The following is an 18537-nucleotide window of genomic DNA, read 5'->3' on the forward strand; positions in this document are numbered from 1 at the left end:
CATGAGAGTCAAGGATAGCAATGAATTTGGTGTTAAAGTAAGCTACCGCTTCTTCCAGAGAAAGGTGTTTCAGGACAGACCAATTGCATACCCTAAGTTCATTTTGGAAATTGGTGAGGTTAAACTTCTTATTATTCCTTACTGTTTTAATGGTGGGCTGATATGTGTTGTCTGCCTTGAGCTTGATGACATAGGTAAGACAGTGGTCACTTAGGTCATCAGGCAGAATTCCTGACCTTTACATTTGGGGATGGCCATTGATAAGTATCCAGTCTAGGGTGCTTTCTTTGTTATTGGGTTTACCGAATCTGGTGGGGGAGGATATGACCTGTGTAAACCCGTAAAGGTTTACATGCCTTGTAGGAAATTCAGAGGAACAGGCATTCCAATCAATGGTGAAATCTCCAAGAACAATAGTTTCTTGAGGGTAGTTACTGGATAACCAATATAGGATGGCTTTGAGGGTATCTGTGTTCATACCTGGGGGAGTGTAAACACAGACAATGTTTATACTTTTATGTTTTTGTTAAGAATTTCTGCATTATTAACCTGGGGTGGTTGTTGGGTGTCTGTAGAGACAGTTAGGATAGACTTGTAAAGTATGTCTACCCTTCCCCCTTTCTTCGTGGTTTGGTCTAATCTAAATATATTATACTCTGGTGGAAGTACCTCATCATCCTTAGTAGCTGGTTTTAGCCACGTTTCTGTAAGGCATAATATATCCGGCAAATGGACTGCTAAGAGGGCATGCAGGAAATGGACTTTATTGTTTATGCTTCTGATGTTGAGGTGGCAGGCCAGGAATGAGTTGGGGAGGTCTATCTGACAGAGCTATGTTAGTAAGATCTTTAGTAAGGGGAATAGGATCAACATGTGAGAATGGACCAGGGTTGGGGTGGATGTCTCTGTCCATTGTAAGGTTATAGTGTAGTCTGATTATGAGTTTCAGTATTTTGGTTAGAATCTTTTGATAGTGCCTGGTTTTAGGGCTAATGTATCTAAGTCTAGTGGGTTGGTAGTTATTAAGGATTAAGGAGTTGTGCATGAGTGGAAGAATGAAATGAAATGAAAATGTAAAATGAAAGAAAAAAAATAAATAAAAATAAAGTTCTAGGGTGACCTAAGTTATTTTTATTGCATTATCAGCCATGCTGCACAATTTCATTGTCTCTTGCTATTCCAATTTTATCTAACTCCCTCAATTTCTAAATCTACTCTCAGTTCTTTTGAGATGGCATAACATTTATATTTACTCTGCATATTTATATTTACTTGAGATAATTGTTTAAAGCTCCACTTTTCTGCTGATCCTTCTTATAAATATATAAAAATTCATGCATTATCCTGAGGATTCATTAAATAAAAAGGCCTTGCTCCCAAAGACACTGAATTTTGCAATTCAGAGATATATAAATCAAAGTGAGGAAAGACATCATCATCAGGTCATTTCCATTCCTTTGAATCATAGTTAACAAGCACAGTGTGCAGATCACTGCTGCCGGATCGTGTAGCTGTAGGCATCCTTCCCCCAGTCACTCTCCCGCAAACACACACACACACACACACACACACACACACACACACACACACACACACACACACACACACACACACACACACAAACACACACACACACATACACACACACATACACATTCAAACACAAACACAAACACACCACAGTCCTGTATAGTTGACCCTGAGTTCTCTGACCTTCCACTATATCACCTTTTAACGCCCTAGACTATCTCAGAAAGTTAAAGTCCCATATTACAACTCTTGTACATTGTATCTAGTGGTTCCTGGCCACCAATTCCTGTTCTAGTTTAAGTTCATGTTAAGGAAAAACAGTTTAGAGTATTCCTTGGTGGCTAGGGTTCCCCCTATCCCTGATCCCTATACTTGTTTAGGTGTTGTTACTGCACAAGTGTAGTACCCTAGTGGCTACTGTTTCCCCACCCCAAATTTCCACACTGGTATAGGTAACATTACTGCACAAGTACAGTATCCCTGGTGTATCATGGTCCCGCACCCCCAGTCCCCGTGCTGGTTTAGGTGCGTTACAAAACAAACTACGGCCCAAACTGCAGAATCCTATATAAACGCATTCTACAGACATCTCCAGGAATGCATGGATCATGCTATCCCAAACAAAACCAAGACTCAATCATCCAAAGGCAGGCGTCCAGTCTGGTGGACCCCTGCCATAAATAAACTGTACAACAGAAGGAGGAAGCTACTACATGATAGAGAAAAATCCCTAATAGGGAAGGCATCTCTGATCAGTACTAGCAAAAAATTACGATCCCTCATAAAATCCTCCAAGGCCAGCTTCAAGAGAAAAATTGCACAGGACACCAAAGACAATCATAAGGCTTTTTTCAGTTATGTTAGAAATCTGGGATGCAACTCCCAGACTTGTTCTGAGTTGATTCTAAACGAGAAAAAATACACTGAACCCACAGACATCGCCAATATCCTGGCAGACAGGTTCAGTGCAAACTTCTCCACCCCCCCCCCAAAAGAGCAAGTATCTATCCCAGCAGAGGGCCAAACATCTCTGATGCTCAGGTGAAGGCTGCCCTCTCCAAAGCAAAAAACACTGCTTCCTTGGGACCAGATGGCGTCCCAGGTTGTGTCCTACATGAACTCCAAGAGGAACTAATCCCTCAAATAAAACAGCTATACAATCTCAGCCTCACTACAGGATATGTGCCCAAAGAATGGCGTACAGCAACAGTGGTCCCACTCCGCAAAGGTGGAGCCTCTATGGACCCTGGAAACTATCGCCCCATAAGCCTGACTAGCTTAGTCTGCAAGGCTATGGAGAGGATCATCATGGAGCTCATAAACAAAGACATTGGGGACCTACAGACACTAGATCCTACCCAGTTCGGCTTTGTCAAGGGCAGATCCTGCCTTTTGAACCTGGTTGTCTTCTTCAAAACAGTCACCAAAGCCATTGATGAAGGGAAGGTAGTCCACACAGCCTATCTGGACCTTGCAAAGGCATTTGACACAATACCCCACTCGGGCATCATAGATAAGCTATCCAGCTTAAATATAAACCCCTATGTCACAAGATGGGTCGCAAACTGGCTCAAAGACAGAACCCACAGAGTGAGAGTTGCTGGAGCCACGTCAGACTCGAAACCGGTCACAAGTGGCATCCCACAGGGTTCTGTCCTGGGACCACTCTTGTTCGGTATATACTTTTCTGAGGTACAGGCAAACGTGGGAGGACTATGGCTCACCAAGTTCACAGACGACTGCAAACTGGGTGCCATAATCAACTCTCCAGCTGACACAAACATCCTTCAAAAAGGTCTCACAGAGACAGATAACTGGTGCCAGCACCATGGTTTAAAGCGAAATGCCAAAAAATGTATAGTCATACCCTTTGGCAAAAACAATGTGCCCACAAATTACCACATAGGCGGAAACCCATTAAGTACAGAGAAAGTTATTAGGGACCTGGGGACCCAAGTTGATAGCAATCTCTCCTTTGAAAACCACATTGCCAAAGTGGTTAGAAAGACCTTCTGCATAGCCCACCTCATCACGAAGGGTTTCACATCTAGATCAAGAGAGGTAATCGTGCCCCTTTATTCATCCCTCATCAGGCCCATCATAGAATACAATGCCCCATTTGGGATGTACCTTACCCGACACCTGCAGCAATTAGAAAGACCCCAAAAGTATATCACCAAGAGGATCAAGGGTCTCAAACAGATGCCATATGCTGCTCGGTTAAAAAAACTCCAGCTCTACTCAGTTGCATACCGCCTACTTTGAGGCGATTTATGCCTGACATACAAAGCTATGTCAAATCTAGAATTAATGGACATGCTCCACCTCAGTAAATCTAAATCCCTTAGAGCCACATGCTCGAGGGACTTGAACCTCAGCAGAGAAATAAATAGAACTTGCTGGAGGGACAGGTTCATAACCCAGGGGCTCACTTCGCTCTGGAATAGAATTCCAGTTCATGTGAGGCAGAGCACCTCATTGAATCTCTTCAAGAAGAATCTCGATAGGTGGATGGGGGATCATAGGTTTGTCCAAGGGATTACTCCCGTGTCACTATCAGACAGAGGCACAGTAAACTAAACCTTAAAAAGGGCACAGTATACTCAAATCAAGGGGTGGCGTAAGCCATACAGAATCGGGCTAGGCTTATAATTGCCTCAGGGCAGATAGCCTAGTATGAACCTATGAACCTATGAACCTATGAACTGTAGTATCCCTGATGATGAGTAGTCCCCCCACCCAATGTTTTAGACTATGCCCATTAGTCTAGGGGTGTGTGAAGGTATGACAGCCACCCCAATCAACACACATACACACACACACACACACACACACACACACACACACACACACACACACACACACACACACACACCACATACCCAATTGCACTCACACTCTCTTTTGGCTATGTAGATGTCTTCCTGGAGACAGTTTTGGGAGAGAGAAAGAGAGGGGGGGAGACAGAGAGACAGAGAGCACATGTCTAATTTGCATGTGCCCCCTCCCCTGGGCTGTTTCATTAGCATACCAGATGGCTACAGAGTCAGCCCTAGGTGATGCTGCATGTCGTCATGCTGAAACATCATGTTAGGACTGTCTCTGAATTCAAAAAGGTTACCACAGCATAAACACCAGGTGTACATGTCACAGTAACCTTTATCACTTCCCCCACACTGTCTTTTAAGATAATGTGATATATTTAGCCTAAATTTCACATTCATTTCTTTTAGTAGGTTTATTTAAGCTGCTGCAGGAAAATTGTACATTGTTGCTTTTTCATTTATTTGTGCCTGTACCACACTGTATAACTATTTTATCACAGAATTACTTTTAGTCCTCCTGTTTACATATTCATCCATCTTAATGGCCTTATTTGTTATTGATCTCCTCACAAAACCACCACCTGCTCATTGCTGTCAGCATATGATTCACAGGTTAATAGATACTTAATAAACATATGAACAAAGCTCTGCCGTATTACTCAATAGTGTTGGAAAATTAAAAATGTCCCCATTTAATTATATTATCCCCACATCTTCCCAATGAAAATCATTAGTCACATATCCAGTCACCTAAATTAGTTCTAAAGGGTGAGATGGAAGTAATATTTTTGATATGTAATGTGTGTCTGTTCTAGAAAGAGGGAATACTTTATATTAGTGTAGCACACCCGCAGGTGTAGCTGAAGTAGATATGGGTTCCTTCCTCCCTGGCTCTGGTGACACCCCAGTGCACCAGTTAGCAATAAGGCAAGGTGAGATATGCATGCAATGAAAACATACCCTCTTCCCCAGAACTCAACAGAAAAAGGTCTTGACTTTCAAACATGCACAAAGAAGGCAATATCAATGAGCAGTAAAGCTTTATAATGCAGTAATACAAACACAGGAAAAAATGTAATGTCATTAAGCAATAAGAGAGTTATAATACAACAATACAGATATGAGAATGCAATGTCATTGAGCAGCAAAATTCTTGAAGGCAGCAGTCCTAACACAGGCAAAATGCAATGTCATTGGACAATAAAGATTTATAGTGCCACAATACAAATATGAGAAAATGCAATGTCACTGAGCAGTACTAACACCCTCAACCCCCTTGATAAATTCTAAACAGACCAACTATGAAACAGTCTATTATACCCTGTTCACTGGCCAGTGACTACTTACAGACTTGCTACCGGCATGATGGGGCTGAAGTTGGAGCTCATATGGATCCCAGTTATTTGTAATCCAGAAAGCATTTGGGGGGGATCCACAATCTTATAAAAATGTAAAATGACAGCCAGAGCCTCTCACCACTTCATTGAGAATATCCTAGTGACCAAGCACTGTGGTTCCTCTGATGAGAAAAGTAGAAAAATCGCCTGCCAGAACTCTGGTAATCATCTATGGCTTCTCTGTACTAGGCCCAAAGGAATTCCTTTTCTTGCTGAATTATATGCAGGCATGGAACTAATGGTGTCAGACTTCTCTCCTGATTCCACAAAATACCATCATCCAGGATTTCAGCAAAAGACAGACACAATCTGCTACTTCACTTCCCTGTCCCAAAGCACCAGAACAGAAAATCCAGTCATGCTGCAAGGCCCTTTTTCCCTTCAGCTACCGGTATCAGTCTTCCCTCCTTTAGCTAGTATCTCAGTCTCTTCTTTCTCTTTCGAAATTGTCTTTTATATTCCTGAAAAGAGCTCTACCTTGTGGTGTAATGAAAAACTACAGTCTATTACGTCTACAATGAAATACAATGTGAGCTACATTAGGTACCAGTCGTGGCAGCTAGTATTGTTAATGTGGTGGTATAGTTAAGGTTTTTAAAGTAGGTGTTTTCTTTACCACTGGTTCTATTTAGGTTAGGGTGTTCAAAAATGCTGAGTCAATCAGAGCAAAGAAGCTAAAGAGAGATCACCCTTTAGAAGACTGTACAAGACTGAGAGTTTTTTTTCTGACATACGACACCACAACATATTTTTCTTAGTTTTGAAATATCCCAGCCCATTTTGCTTTTTTTCTGAGATGGCTTTTACACACGAGTTGTCCTATTTTCTATGTATTTACGTAAAACAAACATTGCTATTTATACATAAGAAATGCGTGCAGTCAGAGCTACTGGTTAACACATCTTTACTGGAGCTCGGACATTATATAAGGCATGTGCCACAGGGAAATGTTCATGTCAGTGCATTACAGTAGATGATACTTATTTGTTTTGAGGGAAAGGTATATTAAAAGACAAATAACAAATGACAAAATCTAATGCAAATACCTTGAGGAAAAGACTTCCACAAAGTACACTGGCTATTCGGTTAATCTTTACAGGAAAACATAGCTGCATACATTATATAATGAGAAGTATTATTTCATTATTTCATGATAATCTGCATATATTTCATCATGTTGTTGTTTATTATGGGATTTGTGTAATTATATTTGTCTATAAAGCTTGGTAACATGGCTAATGTCTTTGTAAATATGTATTTAAAACATATGTACTTTTTCTTTCCTGTTTATTTTTCTACATTCAATAAGCCTCGCCATGAGACACATAGATATTTATACAAGTTAACAGAATTCAGTAACACAGAAACCACTAATATCAAATCAATAATACAGAAAGCCACAACACGGGGACAAAATAGGAAAAAGACTATTTTTTGGAAGGCAAGCCCCTTCCACTCCCTCGTGGGGGCTTCACCCTTACAGTCCCTTTGTTAAATATAAAATATCCATGATCCCAATGGTGCAGTAATGGCAAACACCTTGTAATTATAACACTTACTCTGTTTAAAGCACTTTGTCACAATAAAAGAAGGGTATTTCATGAAACATAGTTAACTCGTTAAAGAACTGTCATTGTTTTTTTAACCTCACACAGGCTTTGAGACAGGAAGGATATATGTATTCATGGACTCTAGCAACTGCATTAATAACACTGTACGGAGTGTGAATGGTCGATGTCTGTGATTTTGATCATGATGTACAGGATATAAGAGCTTTAGCTAATGTGCAGAATAAAACTTGTAAAGACTATTTATTGAATAATGTCACCACTGGTTGATACAGTGTTTCCCCACTCAGATGTGGACAAGAGCTTGTTTTATTTCTGATTATGCCATTTTACACTAAGATGGTACATCCAAACCATGGCAGGGCTAGCCACTTGATGGTGTGAACCTTGGCTCTAGATGATTGTCACTATTGAAGTGACACCCCATGTGCAAAAATGAGAAAAGGGGTTGTGGATGGATGGATGGATGGATAGATGGATGGATGGATGGATGGATGGATGGATGGATGGATGGATGGATGGATTTGCCCTTTCCCTGTGGTTGAGCAACTATTGAATTAATATATATATATATATAAGTAAGGAGGGTTCGGGGGGGAGCACTTGCCCCCCCCCCTCAGCAAAATCACTCTTTTTTCAGGGGGAGGGGTTGCAAAAGAATCAACTTTAATCTTCACAGGAATAACAAGAAAAAAAATCACACTTAGCAGAAACATATTTACAAACAATTTGCTTAAACTAAAGCACTTCAAGCGTTCACAATGCCTTGTATAACATAAGTGAAGCATAAAGCAACACCTCTTGTAAAATTCTCATTTTTTCCAGCACCAATTTTCATTCCAATTCCCCACATTCCAATAACACTCGAAAATTCATCTATAATACAATATCCAATCTGACAGAATGTTACAAAAATCATAATGGAGCAGATTCCTTAAGCATACATCCTTTTTATGCACCATATATCCCTACTCTTTTCAGCTCAGTACTATCACCAGTACAATATTGCAATATGCTTAAAACCTTAAACCATTCCAGACAAACACCACTCCCTAAAAATATTACAAAATCTCAAAATATCCACTTTCTCCATCATAAACTTAGTCAATTTATATTTCTTCAACCACTTAAACACATTGCTACTAATGACAATGAATCCTGAAATGTACCCTCCCAATGTATCCTTGAGATGCAATGCTTCATGCTATAACACATCCACAACAATAAAAAAATGTAAAAATAATAAATAAGAACATTTTAAAAAATTCCTTCACTTAATCACAGGCCATATTATGCCAGGAATACTACAGTGTGCCACTGCTATAAATACATAAGTAAAAAGTGCTTCTCCAGTTGCACCCCTCACCATCTGTTTAATCAATTTATATCCCATTGAGCTCTCCCACCCAGCATTAAAACACTGATCAACACGTATGATACAAATAAAAACCCACATATGTACTTCTCTTTGCTAACCTTCCCCTCAGAACCATGTATAAGTCCATTTGAAAACCTCTCCCCGACCCAAACTAATGTCTAATATAAACTTTTATAGCTTGACAAACTGTAACAATAACAACAGTGTACTGTAGTAAATCATATCATCATAATTTAACATACAAGGCAATAAAACAAAATTAAGGAGACATATCCTATAAATTCTCCATTGTTCCATCATGCATCTCAATTCAACACTACCTTTCAGTACTTTTAAATGTTAATTAATATATTATTTCTCATAACAGGTGAACTGGAAATGTCACTACATAGTAACACGTATGTAAATGTGACATACATTATCATTCTATAAATAAATTCCCAACATGATTGTAACATTAATACATTAACATTCAGGAAAACTTGTAATTAGCAACAGTGCACCCTATTAAGCCAGTAAGTCTCAACATAATATGAACATTTATAGTACTATATAAATCACGATGATTAAGTACACGCTAGTAGACCCTAGTAAGCTGTGGCTTAAGAGATTAATATATACCACTGCCAAAATTCATTGGCAAATCGCACAAAATTATAATATCTTTCACATGTTGCTACATCAGCACTGTCAAGAAGTGCATTGTACAGTAATGCGATGATGATATTACAGCAGTAATAACAGTTAGCAAAGTACTTATAGTCGCTCATGGGATATGACACATTTAATATTCATTTGTTCACTTACATCTCAAAATGATGTTCAGCTAGTTATTGAAAGTCCATAGGTTTTGAATCCTATATTGTCCAAAGTGTTGTTCTCAAACATTAATAATTAATAATTAAGTCATTAGTTAACTAATAAATTAATCAACAATTATTATTTAATAATTAAGCATTAATAATAAGATGGGACTTGTGCCTGGCATCCTCCCACTGAATACTGATGGATTTACTGCACATCGGCAAGTCAAATGGCATCAGAAATACATAGTATACGGATCTAAACATCTTCTGCAACATCATCAGAATGGTTTAGAGGGTCAGTTATATCATGCAGAGGATACAGCTGCTGTGGAACAGACTCCTCATCTAAGTAAAACAAAGTTTATCCCTGTACATATTCAAGTGCATGTGTCTCTGTGGATTGTAAACAGAAAATTTACTCCAGGACTGCCCCCTGGACTACTAATGGGCAGAGACAGCTTTTAAATATTTTATCCCATGAATCGGCCCCCTCAAATTATATGTGGCATGACCTCAGTTATTCTTATTAGGAGTAAAATATAATTAGCAACTATGGGATGGGTAGGGCCAATCTATAACAAAATGGGATAGGTTATTTCAAGCAGAAAAAGGGACAGTGGCTTGGCCTGAAATGTTTATGCAAGGGCAGCTAATCCAGTACTTACCTATGAACCTACAAATATATTGCTGCTGAGTAGTTCCAGTAGACATTTTTCATGTAGCTACACAGTCTTGTTTCACCTTAAATATAAAGTTGACAGGCTCGGACAAAACCCTCTGTTCAAGCGTTTCATTGTAATACCATCTTGGATATTTGTGATGCATTTCAAATTAAGAGCCAACAACAATAAGCACGACTCCTTAAAACATGATTACCAAAAAAGGTGCACAATAAAAATCATAAAAATAGTGACATATTCTGCAGTTTGTTAGAAATGAGCACTTCCTTTTCATTGAAAACCTTGACTTATAACACTTTCAGGTATGCACATACAATATTTCAATTAACTTTCAGTTTAAGACCTTTTAGTACACAAACATTTTTCTTACTATTGCACATGGCTATAGGACTAGACTGACAGAACCCTTTAATCACTATAGTTCAGTAGAACAGACAGGTATAACCAAGAGCCCTCCTCTATATATAAGCTCTATAAAGTATCCAGTAAACTGATTTCCATGCATAGTATGTTAAAAAGTACCCATACTCCCATACAGTTCTGCTTAACCAAACGTCCAATATAATGCACAAATTAACTTCACATTTTAATTAGTAGTCAGTCATGAACTATCATTATATTCAAAACTGCACTGTCCAAGATCTTCTCAAGAAAACTTCTGAAGTCTTTTAACATCTACTATCCACCATACACTACAAGTGAGCAGGACAGAACCACTTCATCTTCTTCCAGGTCACAACCATCCCACCATCCCCTTTTTCAAACTCACTAGTGCAATTTCACAACAGTCATTGCCTTTCTTAGAATAACAAGCCACTAATTTCTCACTCACGTAGCTTGTATTACCTGGCAGTCCTTCTTGGCATGAGAACTTATACCTTAATCTATGCTATCAATACTCTCTAACAATATCTAATAATGTAGTCCTTTGCTCTGCATAATATTCTACAAAAAATTATGATTCACTAATAATGGCCTTCTTTCCGCAGTTGCCCTCTTACCAGACTACTATACCTAAAACAAGACTTGCTACTTTTTGTACCACGTGACAATCGGCCAAAAGCTCTATGGTTTGACTATATCTTCACAGTCTACTACAGATGATAGCAGCCTGTAGACCTTTTTGATGTCCACAAATGTCTTAAATAAACCATAGCAACGCTGCTGTCTTAGCTTTGATGAATTCCAGACAGTCAACCTTTTTTTCACCCACCAAAATACCACAAAGTCACAAATTTTGACACTTTACTTGTAATTTCAGTGTGACTAACTTCTACTCAGTGCACATAAGCTAACTGCTTAATTCCACTTAATTATTTCTCATGTGCTCCACTCCTTGTTGCATTGGTAATACAGAGTCATGGTGTTTTCTTGGAAACTCACTGGAATCATCTTGAGACATCTGAAGTTGCTTCACCTAATATGTCAACAAATCTGAAACCATGTTCATTTGTTGTTGCACACCTTCGAGGGCACCACTGAGATCTGTTTCCCAGTGCTGCTAAATTGATGGGTGATTATCTTCCACATTAGATGGTGGCACCACATCCAAGAGCCTTTGATTGTTCTTGTGATCTTCCACAGACATCTCTATCTCACATTATTATACACTACCAATAAGTCTACCACTCACACCAATGTCACACTGAAAAACATACTTTCATTCACTTTTTAGCAAACACATCAGCTGAAGAGAGTCACTATTCTTGTGAGTCACTGTGAAAGTTCGAACAACTTTTTAAATATTTCTGTTTATTTGTTACCCTTCTACATTATTGATTTGAAGTAAGTGGTTTCTGTGTAATTGGATTTAATTAGCCACCAAGAATCAGGCATTTAACTACTTTTAGAAATACCATATCATGATAAAAAAGGATTTAATGTGAGTGGGTACTGTTTGGATACCAGAGTTATTCTGGGACACTTAATTATCATACAGTCATCGCTAGTACAAAGAGAAATCTCTGCAGCCTCTGTGGACACCAAGTATAAGAGAGGCTCCAATGAAAGCTAATTTGGTATTTTTATACAATTTAGCCACACAACAAAAATGTTTTTTTTTTTAGCATTCTCTGTAACTATTTATTCAGACGGCTCTTAAGAAATTCAATGGGATACAGAACCTCAGTAACCATGACTAAAACTGCCCTCTTAAAATCTAAATGTATTTATTTATTTTTAAGTTCACAGGCAAAAGTAAGATATGAAGGTGATATTTGATTAATAATAGGGTTTTGTGATATCACTACAACTGCTGGTAGGCCCCTGACTCCGCTAACTAAAAAAATACACTTTTTTCTGACACAAAAGAAATAAATATATACTTTGAAAAAGCTAACATTGGTTAGTCTGATTCTTTGAATCACATCATAGTGTGGAGCCATTCAGAAAGCAAAATAACAACTGCTAAAAGCTTTACCTGATACACATTGTAAATCTATACAGCTCTGTCCTATCCACAGTAAATTCATTGAGACGCAAAATCATTTTGTGGCAATAATTTATTAAATTGAGATTAGAATCCACAGCTACTGAGATTACACAAGAACCAAATCTAACATGGCTAACTACTAAAACCAGCTTACAACTCAATTGATTGTGGGTTTAGGTGGGACCTATTGGAATATTCTTCCACTCATAATTAATAATCTTAAAATGACAGCAACATCATGTAGTCATCATATGGTCACAGCCCAGACTGTTACATTTCAAAATGTTCCGAAACTCTGAGAAGGTTTCCCATGATCTCACATGCAGTAATTTTACCCTTAAACAAACAACACTTCATTACAGAATTTGTAATAAAATCAAGAACAAAATATAATGACTGACTATCTAATGTTTCTAACTATTCTCCTAGTTAAGCAATATTCCATAATAACTGACAAAACAAAGCAGTGAATTAACTAGTGAATTAACTCTCCTCTATTTCTTAAATGATTTTTTATTTGTTTTTGTCTGTGACATTGTAAAAGTACATTTGCTAGACAGTAAAGATTCTCTGATCACCCTTGATATAGCCTGCATGTAAATGTTTTCTGGCACTAAGCTTATTATATATAAGGAACGAGGGACACATATGGGGAAAACATACAAAGTGATGGCTGACATATCAACAAGGTCCATCTCCATCTGCAGTACTACTGCTTTGAGCTCAGAAATTACTCCAGGTTGCCTGAATGCTGGATCCATAAGCCTGCTCTTTATCAGTTGGGGAAGGGAATTGGTCCGGTGTTTAGTGGTGCTCATTATTACGCAAAAAGTAATCTTAAGTTGGACTGTACTTCCAAGCTCCAATTTTGTGCGTATATTTGTATAAAATGTATACAAGTGTGTATGGGCACATATACACACACGTACTGCCAGTGCATAGACATGTTAAATTTATAGCTGTGTATGAAGGTGGGCACATACCTGCCTGCCTGCCTGCCTGTTGACAGTTCTGCCTTTTAAGCCTTCTCCAGTCTAGTCGCAACTGCTGTTGCACTGTGCAGGCTTCTTCCATGCTATTGTTTGGCTGAGTGCATACCTACCCCCAAAGTGTCTGCATCCTTCCTTTTAGTAGCCACACCCCAGGGATCACTCCAGTGGCTCTACTCAACAGAGGCACTAGGAACTCAGGTCAGTGGCAGAATGTCAGGGTAATCCTATGGGCTAGGCTTGTAAAGGCTCCAGGGCCATTAGCCTAGTACACACCTATGAACCTATGAACCTATAGACTAGATGAAGGGCACAATCCAAATATGATTAATAAAGGGAAAGGCAGTCTAGACCAAGAAGATCAAAACTTGGAGCAAGGACTGGGGCATATCACATGTTAGTATTAATAGGATGCCAATGATGCCAGTGAACTGAACAGTAAGACTCCTGAAATGAAACCTGAGGAAAGTGCTTAGATGAGAGTGAACTTTATAAAAAAAAAAAAAAAAAAATCTGTTTGGCTGCCTTATTACATATAAGGGTCATGTGGCATCTGTGTGGTTTTTTTTAGTTTTGACTTCTTTTTATATTACAGGTACATTCCACCAAACTGGACATATGAATGTGATGAAGATTTGATACACTATTTACATGATGCTAAGGACAGAGAAACTGAGAATTTCAGCAATGTCAGTCAGTATCTGGAGAAGATTGAAGTTTCATCAGAAGAGGTACTTAGAATATCCTTCACTCCTTTCTCCCTCTGATGTAAATATTAAAATTGCATTATTCAGACTCTATGAGATCCTGAACATATTCAGGGACTGGTTGAGATCACAAACAGCTGTCTAAATGTAGTACTTAAAAGTCTACATTCTTTCATTTTCTGAATAGTGTATGTAATACAATGGTGTGCAGCTTCTTAGTTACCGCGAGTGTAGCCACACCACAGTGCACTCATTTTCTCGTGTGAAGTACTCAGAATCCTTAACTTCTCTCTCATATGCATGCAGTGTTTACAGGTATCTACAGACAGTAAGGACATTTCCCTGTTATGGTACCCAGCTTCTTTCTTTCTTCCTTCCTTCTTCCCCATTCACAAGTGCTTCTTAAATGAGACTTTCTCATCCTTCATTGTCTCATAAGTTACTCATGTCTACAGACAGCATTGCTGTCACTTACATGGTACTCACTACCCATCCCTCACTCGCTTTGGCCATTGAATCTCCAGTACTGACATGCAGGTAAGCAGCGTGGACTTCTCTTTCATTATTCACTGTATGCCTGAGTTCCCATGTCATCCAGTGCCCCAGGAGCATCAGGATTTATTCAGCATGGGATGCACTTTATACATGGCAACGGCAAGCTTCTTCTCTCTTCCCATGGCCCTCTCCTACTCACCGGAATCTGCAGATAAGTAGACAGTATGGAATTATCCTTGTGCATGATTCCCAGCACCCGGAACTAATCCTCATTCATCCTAACATCCATAGATATTTAGCCACCATGGAATTTTTGAGCTATTCCTATTATTGAACAGTTTTTATTTTTCTATATTAGTTAAAGTACAAAAAACAGTGATTTCAGAGAAACAAATATTTTTAAGGGTACAGCTTCAAAACATGTGTTACATTTTGACACTGTATTGACTGCCATTAAGTGAGAAGGCACAGATCCTTTTTGGTACTGCTTTGGTCAGCAATAAGGAACACTGAACAAAATAAATGCAGTTATAATTATTATTATTATTATTACTATTATTTTTTATTTGGTAATTTACTGTTTACATCTAAGAAGGTATGGATCAGAAGTCCCAGCTGTATCTTCTTTTCTCTGTGTTAATAGCATATTTTGTTTCAAATGTTGGGATTCTTGTTGTTGTTGTTTTAAGGGGTTCTTCAGTCATGTAGTCAAGTCTTTGTGATCTCAAGGACTTTAGCACACCAGGCCTGTCTGTTAACTGCTTTACAGGTTCTTATAAATTCACATTCATTGCTTCAGTAATGGTGTCTTTCCATCTTAGCCTCTGCCATCCTTTTTCCATTTGTCTTCACTCTTTATCAGCATCAGTGTCTCTTCTAGGGAATCCTGTTTTTCCATTATATAGCCAAAGTATTTGAGTTTTAGTTTTAGTATCAGACCTTCCAAACAATAGTCTGTTTATTCCCTTAAGTACTGACTGATTTGATCTCACAGTTTACAGAATTCTCAAGTTTTCTCCAGTACCATGGTTGGTTTCCTGTTACTTATATTCAAACTCTCACAGTAACATACAATTACTGCAAAAACATAGTTGTGACTATATGGACTTTTACTGAAAATATGTTGTCCTTCCTTTTTAAAATCTTATCCAGATTTACCATAGTTTTCCTTACTAGAAGCAAACATCTTTTAATTTAGGTTCATAGGTTCATAGGGCCTAAACAAGCCTAGCCATAACAATTCCTTAGCTATTTCTTCCCACAATATTTACTTCCCTGGACCCCAGTCTAGCAGGGCGACTGACGTGATCCTCGAGGTGATCACGTCAGTCACTGGATATAGTCACCATCTGCAGAAATCCTTGAGCTTAGGAAAATAAAAGCTTGCATTGCCTTTATTCTTTCTCATCTGTTTGCAAAAATGATAGCGCTAGATGGCACAATTTTATTTTTCTGCTTATGTTAAACAGCAGGCCGTATTTTGCACCTTCTCCTTTCACATTTATCAACAGGTTCTCCACCTCTAGCTCTTGTTGATCCTTCAGAGGAATATAATCTGCATATCTGAACCTGCTAATATTTCTCCCAGCAATTTTGATTGTAGTATCAGTGGACACAGGTAACCTGTAAATGGTTCATCTCCCAATCCCATGCTTACACTTACAATGGTATCAGAACTTGTCAGAGATTTGGGATGCATGGCTAGGCTTAAAAGGCTCTTGTGGTCATTAGCCTAGTAAACACCTATGAATCTATGATCTGATTTGTGTAACCTAACATTTTACATGATATATTTAACATATAAACTAAGTAGAGTGACAACATCCAGTCTCAGTTCTAACTGTAGCTTCTTTTTCTGCATACACATTCTTCAGGGGGCAAATAGGGTGACCCAGTATCCCCCATTTCTCTCAGAATTTGCACAATATGCTAGGATCCGTACTGTCAAATGTATTAGAGTAGTTAATAAAAACAGAAGTAAATCTTTTTTTGCAACTCATTGCTTTCTCTGCTTCATAGCAGGTGTTGGCAATGTATGTATAGTAGTAAAGCTAAATAAACTTGGAATAACCCCCTATATTGCCAGCTGGATTGCCAACAGGCTTACAGACAGGACACATATAATCAAAATAGGGGAAGTTACCTCCACAAAGAGATAGTCACCTGTGGATTCCACCAGGGTTCTGTGCTGGGACCTCTCCTGTTTGGCATCTACTTTTCTGAAGTAAAAGCCAACACCAAAGGGCTGTGGCTGACTATGTTTGCAGGTAATTGTAAGCTAGGAGAAGTCATAGAAACTCCAAATGATGTAGCCATCCTGCATGATGATTCGTCTCAAATAAATAACTGCTGCCAAAATCATGGGCTGAAACTAAATGTAAAAATATTCATTATTGTATCCTTTGGGAAGTCATCTTCCCCCAGGGAACTACCACACTGAAAAAAACTCCTAAGAGTTAACCCCGTTGTTCAGGATTTGGGAACTTATGTCGACAATGACCTACCTTTTGAGCAATGTGTGCCTATTCCTGTAAAAAAGTCTTTCTATACTGGCACAGCTTATAAACAAAGGGATTGTTTCTAGATCTAGGGATTTCACTGACCCCCCCCCCCTTTACTAAGCCCTCATTAGGCAAATTATTGAATATAATGTCCCTTTTGGCATGTATCTGTCCAGACACATACAACTGGAACACCCACAGAGATACATTACTGAAAGGATACAAAGCCTAAACATAATTGCCTACATGGACCGAGTCAAGCCCTGTCACTATGCTAGGTGACCTACAAACTGCTAAGATGTGACCTGTGTCTGGCATACAAGGCATCCTCCAACCCATTATTGATAGATTTACTGCACACCAGCAAGTCAAATGGCATCAGAAATACTTGGTTTAGGGATCTAAACCTCTTCTAAACATCAGCAGAATGGTTTGGAGGAACAGGTATATATCTCTAAGAGAATATCACTGCTGAGGAACAGACTCCCCATCCACATAAAACAAAGTCTATCCCTGTCCACTTTCAAGCACAACTTAAATCTACAGATGGAAGACAGAAACTTTACCCCAGGACTGCCCTCTGTAATATAGACCATGGGATGGATAATTTCAGTCTATGAACAAATGGAATAAGTTATTTTGAGCACAAAAAGAGAAACTGATTAGGCTTAAAATAGTCCAGAAGGATAGCAAGCATAGTACTTACCTATGAACTTGTGTGTTCTCTGGGACCACTATCTCTTCAAAAACCAGCCTGTATATCTGTCCAGTCTCAGTGCATATACTGTTGGAGTAATTCTTGCAGTAACATGACCAGGACCCTTTCAGCATGTGAAACAAACGCAGCTGTCTGATAATTTGATAATTATTTAGTAATGCGTTTTTTGGGGAGTGGGGGAGTGGAATATAAATTGACATTTCCAGTCCAGTGGTCACTGCTCTGTTTGTTAAATTTTTTGGCAAACTCCAAGCAACACTGTAATGGATTTTTAAGCAATTCAACTGAAGTTCCATCACTTCCTTTTTTCTTTTAAGACTTCTCACTCCTCCATCTAATGGAAGCTAAACCATCACAGGATCTGTACTTTATGCAGGAAGAGCTTGTTTTACCCCTTTTGAGCCTGCAGCTGCAGCTGAGTTAAAGTACCTGTCACAGAAGGCACTGTTTCTAGTGGCAGTGTAATCTACTTGAAAAATTTCTGAACTTCATAGTTTCTCTGTTATTCTAAC

General features: G+C 38.7%; 1 protein-coding gene across 3 annotated transcripts in view; it reads left to right on the forward strand.

Annotated features, from left to right (window-relative positions):
* LOC122813455 (E3 ubiquitin-protein ligase HECTD3-like) overlaps positions 1 to 18537 on the forward strand; it is a 770789-nt gene that overhangs the window by 162659 nt on the left and 589593 nt on the right. For all 3 annotated transcript variants that reach the window (XM_044085771.1, XM_044085770.1, XM_044085772.1), the window contains one exon: positions 14200 to 14335. In XM_044085771.1, the coding sequence (XP_043941706.1) occupies positions 14200 to 14335 (136 nt within the window). The remainder of the gene's footprint in view (positions 1 to 14199; positions 14336 to 18537) is intronic.

Source organism: Protopterus annectens, chromosome 10.part0, assembly GCF_019279795.1.
Source record: "Protopterus annectens isolate FY-2018-M chromosome 10.part0, PAN1.0, whole genome shotgun sequence".
Taxonomy (NCBI): Eukaryota; Metazoa; Chordata; order Ceratodontiformes; family Protopteridae; genus Protopterus; species Protopterus annectens.